The 21,646-nt window shown below is 44.6% G+C and overlaps 1 protein-coding gene across 2 annotated transcripts in view; it reads left to right on the top strand.

Moving 5' to 3' along the window:
• Positions 1 to 901: 901 nt before the first annotated feature.
• CLASP1 (cytoplasmic linker associated protein 1) overlaps positions 902 to 21,646 on the top strand; it is a 168,529-nt gene continuing 147,784 nt past the window's right edge. For both annotated transcript variants that reach the window (XM_062498278.1, XM_062498277.1), the window contains exons 1-2: positions 902 to 939; positions 12,466 to 12,940. In XM_062498278.1, coding sequence (XP_062354262.1) covers positions 12,746 to 12,940 — 195 coding nt within the window. In that variant the 5' untranslated portion in view covers positions 902 to 939; positions 12,466 to 12,745. The remainder of the gene's footprint in view (positions 940 to 12,465; positions 12,941 to 21,646) is intronic.

Genomic DNA, 21,646 nt, shown 5'->3' with positions numbered 1-21,646 from the left:
ATGATTAAAAAGAGACTATAGCATCTGTGGTATGAGAAAAGTGTGAGAGAACTGGGGCTGTTCAGCCTTGAGATGATAGAGGAGACCTCATCCATGTGTTTAAGTATCGAAAGGGGGATGGATCCAGACTCGGCTCGGTAGTGCCCAGCAACAGAACAGGCAACCGGCAGAAACTGCTGCACAGGAATTTCCTGAACATGACGAAGAACTTTAGCGTGCAGTCACCACGCATTGGAACAGCTTGTCCAGAGACAGCGTGGAGTTTCCCTCACTGCAGAGCTGTCACGGCACAGTGCTGCGCCACATGCTCTGGGATGGCCGCGCTGGAGCAGGAGGTTGTACCGGATGTCCCGCTGAGGCCCGTTCCAGCCGCAGGCACCGGGCGTTTCTGTGGCACAGCTGGTCCCTGGGGCCTCCCCGAAGAAGGGCAGTGCGCCGAGCCCTCACGCTCTCCGCGCGCAGCGCGGGGGATTCCTCTCAAAGCGGTTCGGCCTGTCCCCGCTCGGAGCAGCAGCCGAGGCGCTGCAGTGGTTGGAGGCCCGTCAGCGGGGACGGGGCCGCGGCATTCCCGGGAACGCGAGCGGCATTCCCGGGAACGCGAGCGGCATTCCCGGGAACGCGAGCGGCATTCCCGGGAACGCGCGTCCCGGCGGGCGGGGTCGCCATGGCGACCGAGCGAGCGGTAACAGCCCCGCGCATGCTCACAGCGCGCGCTGACCTCACCGCGGTACCAGCGGCCGCAGGGCGGCGCCGCGCCGGCGCGCGGGGCGGGGCGGGGCGGGCGCGGGCGGCGCGTGCGCGCTGGGTCCCCCATTCTTCCCGTGGTCAGCGGGGCGCGCGCGCGGCCATGGAGCGGAGCGGGCGCCGCCGCCGCCGGCACTGAGGGAGGGAGACGCGAGAGGGAGAAGGGAGCGCGTCCGCCCGGCCCCCGCCCCGCAGGTACCGCCCGCACCGCGGGGGGGCTGCGGGGAGAAGTGCGGCCGGGGGGGGGGGGGGCGGGGGCTTTGTGTGCGGTGCCGCCGCCGGGTGACCGCGGGGAGCGCGGTTCGGGGCGGGGCCGACCCGACCCGTCGGCGGCACCGGCCGGGCGGAGCGTGGTGCCGGCTCTCCCAGCGGCGCGGTTCGGGAAAGGCGGGGGAGGGCGGTCCGGCGGGACCGGGGTGCGGGGGCTGCCGGGGCCTGGCGCGGGGCCGCCCCTCGGCCCACCCGGCCTGGGGCCGCCGAGCACCGGCGGTGCCGGGGCCGTGTCAGGGCAGGGGGTCCCGGCGAGGGTCCCCGCTGGAACAAACAGCTCGGCGACGGGAGGGAGGTGCGACCGTGCCGCGCTCAGCCAGCGGCGCGGGGCTTTGCTAACGCTTGAGGCTGCTGTGCTCCCGAAAGCATCGAGTGCTTTGGGTGGGTTCAGCCCTTGTGCTTGGCCCCTTTGTGCACGTGCCGTGCTCTGCTTCGTTTATTTCTGGCAGCCTTTTTAATGGAAGTTGGGTCGGAACCGTGAGCTTGTGCGAAGAGGTGGGTCGGTCATTAGACAAATCCTGCAGAAATGCTTCAGAAAGATACTGGGTCTGAGTAAATCAGATGTAATTGTGCGTGTTACAGGCCTGTGTGGGCTCTGCTTAAGGCATTTTTAATGTTACATGTCTAAAGATACTGGTGAGGAAGGGAAAGGGTGCCTCCTTCCCCAGTACCCTCCACAGCTGCTTGAGAAGGATGTGGGAAACTGAGGTAGGATATCAGGCTCAGGGTCGTCTGGGGAGCCTGTGGTGGAGTAGCACAGAGGCTCCCCAGGTGTGTGGGTTGTTCTGACCAATAGATCTCTCTGCTCCATGTGGTCTGACTTCATAAATCAATGTTAAGCAAAGTAGCGTGTGCCAAGGCAGTGTTCACAGAGCAGGGATGTAGTCTCCGACCCAGTACTTGTGCCAGCATCAGAGACAAATATGTCTTAGTCCAGTTTGCTGCTGAGCAGTGTAGCCCATTTATCTGCATCTTTTGAGCAGTTGAATCTCTCTTCTGTGCTTCTCTTGCTGCTCCCTGGGCACCGTTGAAGACAAAGTATTGTTGCTTGATACCTGGAGACACAGGTCCTTCATTTGGATCAGTGGTGCTTAGATAGTTCTCAGAAAGGTGTTGGAAGTGCAAGTATTTGCTTCCATGTGGGACTCTGAATTGGATTTAATAGGTTGGCAGCTGGGGAAGGGATATGTTTGAGAACTTGTGATAGGAGTCAGCTTTCTCTCGAGTAAAGGACTACACCCAAGTGCAGAATGGAACTGCAGTACTGTCATATTCAGGGTCTTCCTTGTCTTGGCAACACAGCTTGCTGTGTGGAGTAAGCCTTTGTGCTGCATTCGTGGGCTTGGCAAAGCCGAGTCTTTGCTTGTTTTCTCTGTTGAACCCTGTCAGTGGGACTGAAGCCTGGAAGTTATGAGAGGGACAGAGGAATGGCATGTCACCACGGGTGATTCTTTCTCTATTTCATAGTCTCCCTTGCTTATTTTTTTTAATTGTTGCCAGCATAAATAGATTTTTTTTCACATTGATGCCTGCAACATTTCTGTGAAGTCCTTAGAATTTGTCAAGCAGCTTCCAAACTTTGTTTCAAGAAGAAAAATGCCATGGTGTTATACACTTCAGCCTTGCTTCACTTAGCTGATAACAAGTGATGTATAAAGTGATAGAGCAGCAGATTTTGGAAGTGGAAATGTTTCTCTAGCTCACCTGATGTTCCCCAGAAGTACAGCTGGAGAGAGTGCCTATGACTGAATTAGTTGGTGCTCCAGGCATCTTTGAAATTCTATAGGAATCTTGAATCTATGCTACAACTTAGGTATTAAGAAAACCATAAACAGCAAAAGTCAAACTGAAATGAAATTTCCCTGTTTCTCCCATATTAATCAGTCCTTCTCTGTCCATCAGGCAATTTGGTCAGGGCTGTTGGATGTTAAGAGGATGAGAGTTGACAGCAAGTCTGGCCACTTCTGTAGTGATTTACAACATCACAGAGGAGGAAGAGGGCAAGATGTCCTCTTTAGAGGAGCCCAAAAACGACCTTTGTGTCAGGGGCAAGTCAGAAGATGTTTTCAGGAGGCTGGACACGAAATGTTTAGATGGGTAAAGTAGTGTCCTTCCCTGCACGTACCTCACAATTTCAACAGGCACGTAGATTTCTGTGAGAGTAATGTGGCTTTGAGGCTTGTGGACTGCAGGACCCATTACAGGTCCCTTCTGGCCTCAGATGACTTTGGATCAGGCTCATGTGTCACCCTGAGTGCCTCATTTTCTCAGACCTTGCCTAGACTAGGGCTGGAAATCTTGTTGGCTTGCCTGGATGGGGCTTGCTGCTGTTCACACCTCCTTGGCTGGCAGTTGTCACTGAAGCTTCTCCTGTACTCTGCCAGCACCAGCTCACCTTGGAGCAGTGATTCCCAGTGCAGTGGAGAAAATGCTGGCAAGCATAGAAGGTCTGTCACCTGAGTGAATAAAATAGACTGTCCATGTCAGTTAATTTCTTCAGACTGCGACTTGAGTAAATTCTAAGCAGTCTGACTGAGAGGGAAGGGGTTTGCTTCTTCCCTTGATGAAGGTCGTTGTGACTGTGATGTGCAGCTTTAGCTTTACCTCGCTCTTTGATGGTGTCTATGTTGTGCTTTGCTCAGTTGCTCCATTTTCATCACACTATACAGTGTTGAAGCTTGCATTACCTGTTTCTTTAGAGCCCATTCAGTGGTTTGGATCCTGCCCATTGGACCAACCTGTTACCAGTTCTCAAAGCTGTATGAAAGCATGATATGAGCTGGTTATGAGCTTTGCACAGTTGGGATAATGAGGAGCTGAGCACATACATGTTCCTTGGCATTCTGCACTACGCTGTTGTCTGGCTGTCATATATGGGAGAGTTCTTTTTTCTGTCTTTGGCAGCATTAGCACTCTTACACCTGGAAAAAAGCTGCACCACAAAATCCAAATGAACTGGATGGAGTTGGAACTGTTCAAGCTGTAGAAGGGCAACAAGTGCATTTTGTCTGAGAGGTTGCAGGTGTTCCTCAAGAGATTTGATCTCAGTTCATGGTTAGTGTTTTAGTTCATCTGGCCTCCTGTTCTGCCCCTTAATCAAATCTCTGCATGTTTGGCTCTGCAAGGAGGGAGATGTCCATTCTGCATCCAGAAACAAGTATGCCAAGCAGGAGCCACAAAATTAATTATTACAGAAGTGTCATCATCATTAGTTTATTTAGTGAGTGGGAAGATTTAAAAATCTCTAATTTGTTTCCACTGCCAGCAGGATAACAGACTAAACAGCCTAATCAGGCCAGTCCCTGATGCAGCATTTCAGTATTTCAGGCTTAGTCTGTGGCCCTTTCTTTACATTTTGCGTGCAGATACTGTAGATTCCAAGATATTGCAGAAAGCTTAATTGAACCAACAGAAATTTACTGAGGCAGAGATCTGATCAAAACACAGTCAAATTTTGACAGTTATTTCAAAGTGCTGCTGAGCAGAAGGGAGGAATTGCAGTTGTCTCTCTGCCTGTTACATGAAGATGGTTTTGCAGACCAGAAGTTCCCTCAGCTGTTATTAGGGTTCAGCCCAGTTCATGGTCATGTCAAAGAAAACCTCCTCCTACTCCTCCTTGCCCTGTGTTTCCTCCACCCACTGTTTTATATTCCTTAAAGTGTCATGGTGGCTTTCTGCACTCCCAAGGGATTTCTTTGACTGTCCACTTCTGTATGGTTGCAAGTGCCAGGCAGAGTAGAATCACTTTAAGCCTGTTTGCAAGGAGTAACCCTCCTTCCCCTCCCTGGAACTGACTGATTCTAGGTGCTGGCTTTTATCCCCCAGCCCCCCTTTGCCCATCAGCAGTTGAAATCCTGCTGCTGCTGAGTTCTCCTCTCCTTGGCCAAGAGTTTCCATGGCAGCCCTGGAGAACAGGGGTAGGCAAAGATCCCTGTTTTGCCATACAAAAAACTTGTGCTTAAAATCATGGAAGAGAGATGGGTATTAGCTGGGAAGCGTGAAGAGGGACCAAGAAAATAACCTTTTTCTAAAACTTGCCTTGCAAACTGCTGCTGTTGCATCCCATAGTCAGTGTCCCTTGAGGGCTTGCACCCAAAGTTTCATCTTCTGTATTTTCCTGTTCCAACCTGTCATTTTTCTATAAGTGTTTGTGTCTCAAGTACTTCCTTCCAGGGTAGCTCTGGCTTGGACTTTTACACAAAAACTGACTTCTGTGTCACTAGCCAGTTATATATCAGTAGGAACATCAAGGTCCTGGAGGACTGGAGTGAGAAATTTATGTCAAACCTACTCTCCTTAAAATTCACTTATTTGGATCTTATACCAGCATGTGATGGTATTGGTTTTTCTTTTCCCAAGGTATTAGCTCACCCTTGGTTACCACTGCCACTGGAGACTTGCTTTAGAGGGACTCTGGGGAAGGCACTGAATTCCTACCCTGTACCTGCCTGTAAAAATAGGAAGGTGGTATTACACTACTTTTTTTTTCAAGTGATGTACATGAAGGAGATGCTTTCCATCTTCAGGACTGCCTAAATTAGTAATCTTAGCCCAAGGAACTTGATCAATTGCAATGCCAAAAGAGATTACCGGATGCAGATGTTCTGTGAAGCCACTTGTCCTGCCAGCAGCAAACTGCAAGTGATGATGGGTCACTGCTCTGATTCTCAGCAGCATTCTACTTCTGAGCCTTGCTAAGTATTTTACCCACAAGGCTACAGGTGAAAGTCTATTCTTCTCTTGTTTTTTCCAGATGATCCAATATTGCTGCTGAATTGTGGAGGAGAAGGTTAGGATGTGACTGGAAAATTTTGTTCTGCTCTCCTAGTTGCTGTAGAAAGGAGGTTGATGACACTTGCATTCTTCTGGGATGCCACAACAGCCCCTTGGGTGGCACCTTGTAGACCCTTGGCTATGTCACCTTGCAGAGCCAAGCTGGAAGTCTTAGAGCCAGTGCTGTGTGCTTTGTGTGCCAGGGTCCCACAGTGACAGAGCTGCAATCTGCAGGCTCTGAGGTAAGGGTAGATCTCTAGAGTAAGGGTCAGGGAGGATATTTTCATACACATAAACCCAAAACTCGAGTACTATTCACAGAATTAAGTGTCATGATGATAGTCCCGCCTGCCACTGGTCCTGTAGGCTCCTAATAAGTTGCTTGTACTAAATTTCCTTGGAACCATGAACTGAGATGTCTTCAAGAGGGAGTCCACAGAGAGCAGCTTCTGCCTTTGTAGGATTTTGAGCTGTGTCTTGGCACTTGAACTGTTAAAAAGCAAAGAGACCTTGAAAGCTCATTCTAGACTCGTCCTTGGTCTCAGACAAAGTTAAAACCAAACTAATTTCAGGGAAGGGCTGTATTAGGAAAACAAAAGATGTTAAAGCTCATCTCATTTTCTCCCCTACTCTGGAAGTGTTACTCCCATTCTGCAAAGTGGTTTTGTTAGTGTAGAGTATTGGAGTCACATTGAGGTGACCTGTGAGTTTTCTTGATTTGCTGCAGCTTCATTACTGAGGAGATTTTTTAAAGATTGTTGCATTGCTGAAATTTACCGGTAGCTCTGTGTGTTGTTCAGTTACCCAGGCAGCAATGTATGCCTTCAGTGGAAGCATAAGAATTTCTGTTATCTGAAGCTTATCTCTCATCTTACCCGGGCTAGGTAATGCAACTTTCACACCCGGCATCTGGCCGAGAAGGTTTGTATATGGGGGAGAAGGCCATAGTTAGCTTAAGCCCTGGAAATCTTTCACCTGTCTACATTCTAGAAATCTGTTTCAGTTTTCCTGGTGACAGTGGAGTTGTGCCCTGCTGTAGGTGGTTTACTGTCTGTACTTGTGATGATGAACCTCTTAACAGACTCCAGGCAAGTCTGAAGACCAGCCAGTATTTAGCAGAATCATAGCAAGCCTTCACCCAGACCTGGCTGTTCTGAGGACGAACTACCTGCAGCAGTAGAATTTTACACTGCATTGGTACAGCCGAGACTGTGGGAAGACAAAGAAACCTTACTTTGAAGAAGACCTTCTAGAAAAGAAACTGCATCCATCTAGGCAGTGCTTTCCTTATCAGCAAGGCTGACTGAGAAGTGGCAGCACTGGCACTGTTTGAGGACAGTTAAGAGTTACTGGATGGGGCGTGGAAGGAGCGCATCAAGTGCCACCAGAGACACTTGGTACAGGGAGATAAGCGTGGGGCTGTCCCGCCAGCTAATTAGAAAAGCATGAGTTGTCGGTCTGGAAATCTAAGATATCATCTCTGGATTAGGGGAGGCTGAAGTACAGGGCAGCACTAATTACAGATTTAAAACAATCACAGTGATGGTGTAATATTCCCTGGCACTAAAGAAACATTATTGCCTACTTATGGATGCAGGTGATCAATGGCGAGAGCCCATCAGTCAGTTGCTTGGTGGGTGTTTCCTACAAACTCCCTTTAGCTCCAGTAAAGCGTTGCTTTCTTCTTCAAGTAGGATACTTGATGTTATACTCTCTCAGAGTTTGAATGAGTAAGAACGCTTTGAGCTGTTTTATTCACAGCTGCTTGCACACCAGAGGAAAGAGTAGGTTTGTTTGAGTGCTTCGTGATTGTAATACTTTGTAGAGGCCTGACACCAGTCCCCTCTCAGGACAGTATAGCTGTACTGGTGGAAGCAAAAATAGAGAAGTGGACAGAGGGCTGAGAACTTCCACCCTGCAGAGCCTGCAATTTGACACTGCCTTGCTGATGATGTCTCTACTTAGTCTTTGCAGCACATGGTTCCCAGGTGCTGTTCTAATAGTTCTGAATTTTGTGCCCAAGGGGGCTTGGCTGGCAAACCAAGTTTCTTATGTGTTTACACTGCCCACCTTGCAGAACTACAGCAGGTTGGATGTCTGGTTGCTTTTATATTTGAAAAAATTGCTCCGTTTGGCTAGGGTGGAGATCTCCTGAAGGAGCAGAGTTCTGTTGTTGACAGAGGTCTGTCGAATATACCTTGAACTAATTTTTAACTTAAGTGATTGTGTGGTTAGATCCTGACACTTGTGGAGAAGGGGACTTGATGGTACAGTTGTGTTGCTGTGTTATTTCTACAGCTGTTGGGCTACAGCTAACCATGTATACACAAAAAAATGGCACCAAAGGAGTGTGGTCATGTTTACAAGTTGGTTACAAATTAAGCCCGCTGGCTGGAAGTTGAGAGATACCTTGGAGAAGATGACTGCAAAGAGCTGGTTATTGAGTGGTGCTGGCTGTTGCCCCCAGTGATTGTGAGTGGCACCAAGAGGCTTGTCTCTGCATGCTTGTGTGTGGAGCAGTTGTCTGGGGAGATTATGGACTGCATTGACTTTTTGGCAAATGAAGATGACAGTGAAACATGACAAAGGTGATAACCTGATGTCTAGAGCAGAGGAGAGTGAACATCAATTTAAAAGTCAGATAGTTATATTGGAAGAACTCTCAAGGATAGGCAGGACACGAAGAGTAATAGTACATTTTTATGTGCTTCAGGTTCCCTTCCTTGCAAGAGGAAGAAGATTCAAAATTTTCTGTGAAGTTGTCCTAAGATAGTCTTACTTGAGAATTGCAAATCATGCACTTTCACTTAGTCTGAAAAAAATTCATTGACTTAGGTACCCAGTTTAATATTGCCAGAGCATCCTAGGTAACAGGTATTTCCTTATTACTGTTTGGATTAATTTATTGTATGTGTTGAGCCAGTTGCTTTACTGTGAATTTTATCAGCTTTTATACTGTTATGATGGTAGTATCTAAGCTGAGCAATTTAGGGCTTTTTGGTCTGTGTCAGCTTTCCCCTTTACATTGATAATTTTGAGCTCCAAGGTGGCATTTAACATAAACCTTTGTATAGTGGCTTTCTGCTGGATAGCTGTTGATGGAAAATTTGGGTGCTACGAAGCACATAGTTTTGATGGCTTATTAGTGAAACAAAGAACTTTTTTTCAATGACAGAATCGGGGTAGCTTTTTCTCTTGGATTATTTTGTCTACGTGTTCAGCCTAGCCTGTCTCTTTGAGGGCAGACTACAAGACTTGGAGGAGGATTGGAGAAAACCTTTGCTCTGGAGCTTATACTGGCAACCCTTCTCAAAACTTGGAGGAGCTCCAAACACAGGACCTGTGCCACTGAGTTATTAATTTAGGGTTCTGCATGACTGTTCTGCTGTGGGAAGAGGTTGTACTCAACATCCCTGTCCAGAGTTGTTTATGTCTTATTGTCTTATGTCTTTGTCGTGCCTAACACTGGCTACCCAAAAAGTCCAGGACAGAAGTAGACCACTGGGGCTGAGACTGTGACTTTGTGTTTTTCAAAACTTAGGTGGGGAGCATCTGCCCAGGTGATTGAAGACTTGATGGGCTGCAACAGCTATGTACTTCATTGTCTGGCAAATTAGTTTTTTTTGTCAGCTTGGATTTTTTTTTTCCAGGGGGTGTTTTTTCCATTTCCTAACATGTAGGATAGCTTGGGGTGGGGTTTTTTGTTAGTTTTGTTTGTTTGGTTTTTTTTTTTTTTTTTTTTTTTGTTTTTTGTTTTGTTTTTTAAGGAAAGTGTTGCTTTGCTTAAACGCCTGTTAGATGGTAGATGCAAACCACGTTTAGTTTTTCCTCTTGGGTTCCTATTACTGTTTCCTCTAGGATTCAAAGATGTTTCTGGCTCTTCCTGTATGCATTTGATAGCATTGCCATAATGTATAGTGGATCTTCTTTAGACTACAGTCCTCAAGGTTGTGAACAAATTACTGTTCTTCTGTAGTCCACCATGTTTTTTATCCTATGCCTTCCAAAGCAAGGAAAGTGGAGAGAAATTTATTTATTTTAGTTTGCTTTAAAGATTGTTTCTGTGCTTATAGGCAGAGACTTATAATCTCTTCATTGAAAACCACATAGAAGACAGACCTGAAACTTTGAATGCTTGTTTCTCATGGCAGTATGGCCAGCTAATGGTTTCTGGATGTGTTGGGACTTGCCTCTGTGTGATGTTAATAAAAAATGGCTATTCTGTGGTAACTAACACTCATGCACACACACCCTTTTGTAATCTGAATTTTCAAGTTTAAGCAAGTCCTACGTTTCCATTTTAAAAGCAGTTAAACTTTCTTCACTATCCATCCAGTTTAGCAGAAGAGTCCCCTTTTGAACATGTGTGCAGCTTCTGGAGTCCAAAAGAAACTGCTCAGCTAACTTGAAGGGTTTCAGCTAGAATGTGGTAGCAGTTTAATACCAGTTTCCTGTCCCTTCTGCAGTAGCTCCGTGCTAGCAAGGTGTCCAGTGAAATGCTTCCCTGCTATGTGAAAGTCCTTCCACTGGATATTTAGATTATGCTGGGTGTAAGACTGTCTCCCTTAAGTGGAGTGTCTGCAGCAAAGAGCAAGACCAGCCTGTACTAGAGGGCAGGGCAGGGGCCAGTATTCAAAGCTGCAGACAGGGAGACCTGGATGGAAACATCTGCTGTGTTTGTACTGTTGTGGAAGTGGCTCTGGTTTTGTGCCTCTGAGTGCCGTGTCATGAACCATTTTGGTTGAGGATGGAAAAGCTCAGAGTGGTTCTTTCAGATTTGGTGCTAAAGTGACCAAGTGAGAAACTGCAGCATCAGCAAAAGCTGCAATAAAAAAAAGGCAGTGCTTCCTTGTAGTTTGGAGCTTTCTTTTAGAAAGAAAAAAGGTGTTAAGAGTATTGATTGGAGGGGGTGTTGACAATTTCAGAATTTAAAATCAAATCCCACCTGAGGTGACTTGAAACAAAATGGTGGGAGTGTTATGTGTCCTTGAGATGGTTTAGATTGGGGTGGGGGTCACAAGCAGTAACTCAAAGCTTGAGGTGCTGTATGTGCAGTATCAGCCAAGGTTTCCTTGCTGCTCTGGGGGTGAGGTTTTGCTGACAAGGAGGGAGCTTAGTGTACAAACATGAGCAATCCCTTCTGGCTGAAAGTAGGATTTGCCTGGCAGTTGGTTGAGGTGAGTGCATTGGTTTACAAGAGCCAGTTTTGATGCCCATCAGCCAGCAGGGATTTGAACTGGCTGCCTGGAATGATGGGACCTACAGAAGGCCTCTGGTGACTCCTGCACAACCAGTGTAGGAAGCTGGGACATGTGTGGCAATGCTTGTAGGGTTAGGGAAGCTTAAGCCCTCAGAGCTGAATCTAGATGGTGTGCTTGGTGGTGGTAAGATGTGGCCAAGGAAGATGGGGGTGAGGTAATGAACTGAATAGTCTGCTGTGCAAAGGGTGCTTTTGTTTCCAGGCTGGGGTTATTGTGTGCATCTCATCTGCTGTCAGGTCCACTTTGCTTTATTAAGACCTTTGTGAAGGCCTTACTTGCTCAAACACAAGGTATTTAGATTTGCTGCCCCCAGTGCTTCCAGTTAGCGAACTTGAGCCTCCAGCTTCCTTCCAGTTGTTTATTGAACCAGGTGTCTGCTGCACAACCTCTTCCCTTACTCTGAGCTTGACCTGCTTTCCTCATCTTGGTGGAGAAAGTAGGGCAGATTTCTAGCTTTGGGTATTATTAGCCAGGAAACAAAAAGACACCCTGGGTTTTTATCACCCACTTCCAAAAACAGCTAACCTGTGATGAGGGAGTGCTTCAGGAAGCACTGTGGTGATGCTAGGAGCCCTGCTCTGTGGGAAGGTGGAGGACTAGCCCTAACTCTGTTCTCTGCATGCCTGGAGGGATTCATTTGGCTGCAGATACAGGGATAAAAAAAAGTCCCTAATGAAGGGGACAAGAGAGTACCTAGGGTTCAAGAACATAACCAGAGCCCATACATACAGTAACTTTTTTTTTTTTTGGCATGAGCCAAAACCTTTTGAGATGATGCTGTGCCTCTGAGTGGCAGCAAAGTCTGGCGTGACTTTCCTTGTGTGTGTCCTTTGTTGTCAGAACTGCATTTAGAGTGTGCCAGTGAGTGCTGTTTCCTGGACATGGGCAGTTGGGATGTAACAGAATTCAGCCTGGAAACAGCTTGAGCACCTAGTTTTTGAAAACTGATCATTTTACAGTCCTGGAGCCCTGTGTTAGTGCATTATCTTGCTGACCAGCTGATGACATTGATTGCTGAAGGCCAGCAGTCAAAACAGGATCCAGACCTTTTCCTGCTTTCACTTAAAGTAGATAGGTTTTCCTGGTGATCTGCTTAAGGATTTTGTCCCTGCCTTTTCGGGTGGGCGGTGGCAGTTGCAATAATACTGATTATTAATCAGCTTTTGCTTTAAGCTGCAAATTTATTGTCTGTCCCTAAAACTTTTAGGCAACTGATGCATAACTACTGTTGTAAAGAATAAGGTTTTTATCCTGACCTACCTTGTTTGATTCCTTAAAATAGACCAATGCTGCTGGTATCTGACTTACACAGCTTCACAGCTGTATATGAATAACCTATTTTGTGACATGCTTTCAGTCTTCTTTTTTCTCCAGTCTTCATTTAACCTATAATACTGTTCTTTTTCATTTCTTTCAGAATGGACTGCTGAATTGGGATTTATTGCAGACTCAACTGTACAGCGCTGCTCGTTGCTTCATCTATTACCAGTTATTTAAATTGGACTTTTAATATCCTGCCAGCTGCTGTCCACACACACATGGTGCATTGTTGCCATTCTCAGAATTGCATCTTTGAAACCCAGGCCCTCAATAACCTTCATCGAAGAAAGAGGCGACCTCCTGCGTACATTTGTAGAGGGAGTTTTTGACCCTGCTGCCCTCTGGCTTTCTGGCTGGTGCTGTATTTCTGAGACATTATGGAGCCCAGTATGGAGTACTGCTTAGCGCAGGTGCTGCAGAAGGATGTTGGAAAAAGACTTCAGGTTGGCCAGGAATTGATAGATTATTTCTCAGATAAACAGAAGTCAGCTGATCTCGAACATGATCAGACTATGCTGGATAAAATGGTTGATGGACTGGCCACTTCCTGGGTAAATTCCAGCAATTATAAGGTAAGAATTTATCACGTGGAATGTTATTACTGTCAGAAGTTTCAGTGTCAAGTGCTACTTGATCTAAATGAAAGCTGTATAGTAGACATGCTGTCATACCAAACTGTTCTGTAAGCTGGTAATTACACTGAATCAGTGATTGTTGTTCCATATCTTGGTAGTTGATAGCTGCTATGATATTGAGGACCGAAGGCAGTAAGAATTCAGTAAATGGTGTTCTGAGCATGAGTGGATTTACATTTGGTGTTCATAGTTTGTGATATCCTGGTTTCTTTGTGTACTTTGTTAGCTGGTGGCATGCTTTGATCATCCCAGTAGTTTAGCAAAGCTCATGATTTCCTGTCATACTAAAAGGTTTATTGAACTGAAAAAAAAAACCATATAAACTGCATTTGCTTTCACTTTCATTAAATCTTGCTAGACTTCTTTTGCTGTTTTCTGTGGGCAACATGGTAGATCAATTTTACTTAGCTCAAGAAAGTTAATGTGTGTATATGTATGTGTCTTCTGTTGAATTTGATAGTGTTGAGATGAGTTGGTAGGACATGGAACTCCATTGCGTTGTTTTCCCTGTCGTATTGTTTCATTTCCCTTCAGGTTTAGTGAGGAAATCCTACCACAGCCAGGTGCTGTGGGAGTGGGGAGGGATTCTCAGCTGTGACTTGGGAAACTCTTGTCCTGGTCTGTTCATGATGCTCTCTGAAAAGTCTAGTAGAGTACTGAAGCTATTGTATGGGAGGTAATAATGTTCCTTTTTGATAAGTGCTGGGGACTCTTAGAGTGAAAGTTCCTACAGAGCTGGGCCTAAAGATGTTTAACTGGAGGTTGTACTGGAGTTCACACCTGTAGAAGAGAAGGAGGGACTGGCTGTATAGGTTGTAAGTACTCTGGAGCTCAGCGTACTCAATTAAAATTATTTTTAACAGAAAATTTTATTGGGAAGCGGTTATGACATTGCAGTGTTCTGCACACCTGCATTTCTTTCTTTTCATTTTTGTCAATGAGCAGATGTTGTAGAAGGTGTTTGGCGTGTAGGGAAAAAAACTCCCAAACACTAAAAACACTATCACCAAATCACCAAAGCTAATATGGTCTCAACAGAGAATCTGTTCTAGTGGAACACATGAAGAAATTTTTAGCTTGCAGTTGTGAACAAGCAGTGTATGTATAATTTTCTGAGAGTAGTACATATTCGTGTTGTCCCTTTTCTTGCTAACTTCTTCCATGATTCTCCGTGTAAGAGTAACTCAAGCACAGTAAAATTGAAATTGTTACAAATGTGTTGTTTGCATGGATTTCATGAACTGATGTGGATCATGGAGCTGTGAAGTGCTTTCCAATCCTAGTATCACAGTTTGCAGAATTTCTGTTCGGATAATTTGCTCGTATTCCCAATCTTATGTAATTCTGTTGAATTACACACTTACAATGATCTCTGTAGTATTCATTTTCCAGTAACAAACGGGTGGCACTTCTGTACTGCAGTGACTGTTCCAGAACTCATGCTGCTGAGCTGGCTGTTCATTAATGTGTGTGTTCTATAGATAGCATTTGCTGTGATTAATAAGTTCTAGTAAGCATAACAGAGACATGTCTCAGATGTCTGGAGGGTGTTTTCTCAGTGAATGAGTATAATAGGAGATGAGAAGCCTTTGAGTGGGGCAAACTGGCTATGTGAAGGTCAGTGATGGCATGAAGTCTGCTTCAGGATTCAGCTAAGGCTTGCTGCACCCTTTTATGCCAATCTCTTCCTTTTGTTTTAATACCTGCATCTGCTTTATTGTTGCCTTTTCTCCTGACTGCTTGTGGAGTAAGGGTTCAGAAGCTCAGCTTTGTCTGGTGTGACAGAGCACAGGGGAGCTGGTGTCATCTGATCCAGTTCATGGATTAGTGTGTCAACTTTAGGAGTGAAAGGCCAGGCATCACTGTCCTAGGATAGCCCTCTGGAGAGCTAAACTGCAATAGTCTGGTCACGGTAGCAGGAGCTGAAATATTTGTAGTCTGTTTCTCATCTCAGTCTCTTACTTTGAAAAAGTATCAGCTTAAAATAAAGATTGAGATAATCTGCATAATTTGAAATTTCCTAACACTTCAGTGATAAAGTGTGTGTTCTCAGAATAAGACTGGATGTGGATAACAAGACCCATTATACTGGGGCAGCATCCAGTTGATTCATGGCTCCTGCCTGTCTAGGACTCCTTTAGCTAAACAGTTGTGCTTATATTTTATCACCAAGGAAACATCAGTGAACCAGGGAAGAGAGATCTCTAAAGCAAACGAGTTTAGTTTGGGTTAAAAGGAGGTTGAACTGATGATGAAATAGCACCTTTACAGGAAGGGCTCAAGCTATCTCCCTCATTGACATACAAGTCTGATCTGTGTATGTCATGGCCATCATTAACCTTTTTAGGGTTTGCTGTTTTCCTGTACATTGTTTCTATTTTTCATTATTCTGCTCTGTGAAGTCCTTGACCACAGCACCATGACTGCAGGCAACGGAGTTTTCTTTTTCAGAAAGAGAGTCAGGAAAAAAAAAAAAGGAAGCAAAGATGCTTTTCTTTGGTTGATCCTGTCTCAAGTCTGTTAAAAACGTTTAAAAAAAAAAAACATGTGTAAAGCATGGTGGGGCCTGAGAGACTTCTGACAGCACTCAGTACTCTGAAACTCTTCTAACAAATGGTCTTGTGATCTGATCACTGGTTCCTGCTTTGTTACAGGCAGCTTCCTTATGTGCAGAAGGTACTTGGATAGGTCAGGATGCTTTTCAGGTCAAGGAAACATAAAAGTGATTGTATGATACAAAGCACTGAAGTCCAGTGCAAAGCCATTTGCATGTTTGTGCTTACCAGGAGTGAGCTTGAATTGCACCCAACAGCCACTGCAGGCTCGAGTTTTCTCAGTGGTACTTACAGGTGTGTAGAAGACATAAGAATGGTGCAGAGTGAAGAGATGAATTCTCTTTGAGAGCTCTTACTCCTCTTTGGAGCACAGTTGCTTAGAGCAGCCAGCCTGTGTTTGTGTGGGCACTAGATGTGGATTATACCAGTGAGGCTGGGCTGGGAAGGTATTGCAGGATGCTTTAAACCAAAGGGGAATTCTGCCTCTGGTCTGTATTTTCATTTTGTGTGTTGTTTGCTTGGTCTGTGCTGTTTTAGGGTGGTGGTTCTGCTTGACTCCTTTTCTTCCCCTGCTAAACATAAAAGAGAGTTACTTTGCTGAGCTTTGAATCTCAGAACAATAACTAAGGCCTATGCAGAGCTGACTGTCTTAAAATACGAGGCAAAGCAGTGCAGCAGTGTCAGGGGCTTCAGCATGTCCTCCCAGGTTCACAATCCTGTGGCAAGGGAGGGAGCTGAAATTGTCAGTAATCCCTTGGTGAACCATCTCGCTTTGAGCTGCTTCTGCAGTATTTAGTAGTGCTGGTGTCAAGTGTGCAGGATCTCCTGGCTCATATGTGGCTGATGAGCCTTTCTCAGTACCTAAACCATGATGTAAATTAAAGTGTAATGTAAAGTAATATGTAAAATAATAAAGTAATAATTTAAGGATTTTAAAGTAGTTTTCAACCAACCTGCTCTATTCCAAGAGGTGAACTGAGAGTGTTTGGCAATGACCTCCTCTTGCTTTCTTCTCCTCAACAGTCTCTTGCACCTTTCTTTTCCCTGGGTTGTGTTGCCTGTGCTGGTGGAGTTGAGGTTTCCAGGGAAAATAGCCCTTGTTATTGCAGGGATTCTTTTTTTTTGAGACAAACATCCAAGAGGGAGCTCCAATATTGGTGGTGACAGAGCCTTCAAGCAGGTCAGGGTCTAACATACTGAAGAGAGATTTTATTCAGTGCTTTCACATGTTGCGGAGTGGTAGGAGAGTGAAGTGGAACTGGATGGAGGTTTGCAGTGGATGAAGCTTTTTATTTTTTTGACAGGTGGTGATTTTTTGGCACTGCACTGCTCTCACTGGACATGGGATGGTCCCTTTGTCCCGGTGCAGCCAGATCTGTGTGAGGCTCTGTCCCAGCAGCCTGCAGGACTGGGTTTTGTCTCTGAGAGGCAAGTTAGGAACTGACACAGTTAACAGACCCCTGGGTCTGAGGACACATCCACTGCCTTCTGCTGTGCTGGTAGTCTCAGTCTGTCAGGGCAGAGCTGTGTCCTGAGCTTTGTGTTCATGTGTGCAGCACTTTGGATTTGATTTGTTTAGTTCCCAGCTGATTTTGGTGCTGAGAGAAACATCATACTCTTTAAAGTAAAATGTAAGATGTTAACGAGAATTTTTTTTGTATGGTGAAATATTGAATGGATGTTTTATTTCCCCTGACAAAATTCCTAATAGCATTAGGGAAATCAACCTTCCATTCTGATCTGTTTCTGAATATCAAACATTACAAGAGCATGTTTCACTGAGCTGAAGAGAAATAAAACTTACATAAATTAGCTGGCTTTCTTAAACTGTGTATCGAATAATTTTTTTTTTACTTGCTAATTGAGGGGTAGAACAGATGGTGCAGGCTTAGTTTAAAGTGACATCCATTAGAGTTACTTAAGCTGATGAATGGTTGTTCACTATAAGCATGCATTTGTTCTTTATACCATGTTTATTTTGGTTGAAATTCAGTAGAAGAAATCCTGATTTAAGACATAATTATCATGCATGGTTATGGGTTGATATGATAATTTGGTGAATGTTTTTTGTTGAGTATTTAATGCACGGAGGGAAAGAACTTTACCATCTGTGGAAAAAAAGAGACTCTTAAAGGGTTTCTAAGCAGCTGCTGTTAGCTGCTGGGAGTGCATGGAGATCAGTAATGTATACATTCATCTGCAGCTTTCATCCCTCTTTACCATGAAGCTGAAATTGCTAATAAAAATGAATTAAATAGTTTTGGTGCACAAAAGATATGGGAAAGGACTGTGGAGGAAAAGTGATCTTGAGATCTGGACTTGAGTAGAGCCCATTCCTTGCATATGCCCATATTGCAAAAGGTACCGTGGCAGAAACTGCTGTTGATGACTTCTCTTGTGAGGAGAAGAGTTACCTTAGGAAGGGCTGAAGACTCATTTGGTTTGAGCTGCATTTGTGGAGCGCCCTTATTTTTAGGCTTCTGTGCTGGCATGCTCCTAATAGGTAGGTTTTCCTGCCTTAAGCTTATGGAAGAGCAGAGTTTTGGCTCCAGGATATTTGGTTTCCTGTAGGCATTGATGTTAATTCCCAGTCCAGCTGATGAGTTGTTTTTTCTTTGGCTCTAGTAGCTGGACCTGCCTTCCCAACACTTAACTGCTCTGTGTGGTAATTTGATTGTATTGTGGTGCAGCTCTCACCTCTATGGTATCAGCAGTGTGGGGAGTGCCACAGAGGGTGCAGTGCAGAATAGAAGATGGTAGCAGCTGGAATAGATCAAATTCAGTGCTAGTTTCAGTGCTTTGGATTCAGGGCAGGGGAAGAATTACCTGCTATAGCAAGTCTGCATTTAGAATTTCCCTGTGGCTTTTTCTTCATGCTTAAAAGGTAATAATGACTAGTGTAGCAGGAAGAATTCTCCTTTTCTGGCTGCGGTAGGAAGAACTCTAGCGGAGCAGTAATACTTTCTTGTTGTTTTATGCACAAAGTGGATGTGCTACTGGTTGCATAAAACAAAAGTTTGTGAGCCTGAGTGTACCAAAGAACAGTATCTCTGTTGTTTACCAAGGTATTACCGAATCAAATACAAATAATGAGAACCTACAGGATCCCAAGGGAGCGTGCAGAGTGGAGACTGTGTTGAAATAATTAGGACAGAAGTTTGTTTCCACAGTGGCACATTCATGGTCTAACCTCTTTTGCACTTGCTTTAGAGTTCAATATCCAAAACTCGTTCATAAAATGGTGGGGAAAATAACCCCATTCCTGAGAAGAAAGGTAGCTTTTGCAAAACAAAGTGTACTTCCTTTGGGTCACCTGTTTCAGAAGTAGTTGAAGCCTGGAGCAGAGTCCTTGGGTGTCCCAGAAGTGTCTGCAACACAGCAGCCTTACAAACCAGAAGGAGAAGCTTTAAACCAACTAAGAGTTTGACATTCAGTAAAAGCATTTCAACTGTTTTCATCCCTTTTGTTTTCACCAAAGCAGCCTGAGTCTAATTGCAACACTTACATGTGTTTTAATTAAAAGACTGCTTGGTATCCTGTCTCTTGGTGACCCATAGTGGATGGTGAGAAATAAATGCAAATATGGGATACAAAGTGAAAGTCTCCCTTGCATTCTGCTCTGGCTTGTTGAGATTTGATTCCCTGGTTTTGTTCACTGACCACATTAAGTTCCCATAGGATTTTAGTGCTGGGGCTAACAAAGGTGACAACCTTTGTGTTTCAACCTTGTTTGAACACCTGGGGCTGTTTTTTTTTTCTTGGTTGCTGTGTTTTTGTTTATTTTTTTAAATTTTTATGTACATGTGGTTTTGGTTTTGTTGGGATTTTTTTGGTGTGTGATTTTTGGGGGGGAAGTGTTTTTTGTGTGTTTGTTTGGGTGTTTTTTTTTTTTTTTACATTTTGTTTTGTTAGATATGTTTTCTCTTGGGTGTTTGGTAGAGTGACTGCCTCAGCATTGGCAAGGCCAAGAGGCTCTTGTTTGGGACTGTGAGTCTGGGTCAACACACAACAGACTGAACTATTGTGGTTACTAAATTGAGAGGATAAAGCTATTCCTTTAATGCTGGTGTAGTGTTTCATTTGCAGCACTTCAGTGCATGTCACCAGGGTTTATTAGAGGTCTAATAGAGTTAGCCAGCTCTCAGAAAACCTTGGTGTGTATTGCTTCACTGCAGGCTAAGGGTCACAGCTGATGACTTGGTGGAAAAGGCAGATTATTGGGGATTTATTTTCATGGGATAAGGGTGCACTAATGCTATTGTAGAGTGCCTTGTTGGGCCCTTCTGTGGCATGTGTTGTACAGTTCTAGTTGCCTGTCTGCAAGGAAGGAATTCAAGCTGGAACAGGTGCAGGGAAGGGCTAGTAGGGTGTTTAAGGGTATTGGAGAGCCTGCCTAACCAGAGGAGACTAAGAGGTTTGGCTTGTTTAGTTTACAGTATGAAGGCTGGCAGGGAATATGATTGCTGTCTATAAATACATCAGAGGGGTGACCATCAGGGAGGAGAAAGAACTCTTAGATTTAAAGGGCAAGGTTAGCACAAGAGCAAATGGGTATAAACTGGCTGTGAGTAAATTTAGGCTGCATGTCAGATGAAAATTGCCTGCAGAAAGAACATTACAAAACTCCTGGAGATGAATAGATAAGGACAAGACATTTGGTTTTAGGATAGATCTTGTGATTTTGAATTATTTATGTACAGTGTAGAGTAACAACATTATGCACAGTGATAGGGCAGTTTTGTTTCAGTCCTCTTGTGTGGTAGAACTGATATGATACTGTGCCTTAAACTGTTTGAACACTTTAAATAAAGCATTTTAAACAGTGTACTGGTTTTGGTCCTCAGAAATTGCAAAGTGACTTACAGAGACTGTTCATATTGTGCTTGCTACCTCTGGGATAAAATTAGCAGTCATTTATGTGTGTGGGACCCATCTCCCTTCATGTTTAGTAAGCAGCAGGGTGAGTAGGAGTGAATCCTCACTTTCCCTGGCATGACCTGAATGGATGGTTAGTGTCAGTGCTGGATTTACCAGCACCTTGATTTTTTTGCTAGTCTCTAAATTTTTCAGTGGAGTTTTTGTTGTCCTCTTGATGCTGAAAGAAATATTCATCAGCCCCCAGGTTCCTCCCACCAGCACCAACATGTTAGCTTCTCCACTGAAAGTATGCACATTCTTCCATGTCTTCTTTGTGGGATATTCCTTGAAGTTGTCTTAAAAGCTGTCCTTGTCTCACCCTTTGAACTTGCACATGAAAAAATTGTCTACTGAAAGTCCCACTGTCAGTGGGCTCTGGTTGCCTCTGACTTGGTCTAGTTTTGATTAAGTCATTTTGTAAGCAGGGAAGTTGTATGAAGCCTCATTTCCTTTGCCTTTTTCTTTGTAGATCTCATGCTTTGGTTTTCCTCATGCTGAGGTCTGTGTTTCAGTGGAATCTCTTTTGGTTACTGTATTTGTTACTGTAAGTGCATATAATCTTTGGTATCTCTGTTTTCCCTACCATATTAGGTTGACGTTTCCTAAAAATGGCTAAAGAATTCAGAAGTTGGGGAGAAAAAAAGAACAGATGAATGTTATATCAACAATTTAATGATCTCTTCTTAAAAATAGGACTGAAAAATACCTGATAATGCTCTTTTAAACATTCCACTATGCGCCTAGCATTAAGTGCACCTATGGATTTATTTGGAAGACCAGCCCATGGGACTAGGTAGTTTGCTGCAGGGTTACCTTTGTGTTTCAGATATACATTTTCTGGCTCTGGCAGCCTTCCTTTTTCAGCAGGTGCATTTTGGAACAGAAAGGTAGCATTAGTTATATGGCAGTTGGATCAGCCCTTAGGATCACAGAGTAATTCAGGTTTGCACGGGCCTTTGGGCTCACCATCTAGTTTCATCCACCATATCACTATATACTGTCGAAGCCCTAAAACTTGTTTCCTACTTGTTTTTAAGCAGAATTCATTAGCTGGTAAGTGCTAAGTGTCCCAGTGTCAGAGGTGCTCACATGAATTGAATCCTGTGTGAATGTTTTTGGGATGCCAGTGATGCCAGCAGATTTGTGGTGAGTTTGAGTCACCCAGGGTACC

The sequence above is a fragment of the Cinclus cinclus genome, chromosome 9, assembly GCF_963662255.1.
Source record: "Cinclus cinclus chromosome 9, bCinCin1.1, whole genome shotgun sequence".
NCBI lineage: Eukaryota > Metazoa > Chordata > Aves > Passeriformes > Cinclidae > Cinclus > Cinclus cinclus.
Note: the sequence above shows the minus strand (reverse complement) of the source record. Positions and strands in the feature narration are given on the sequence as shown.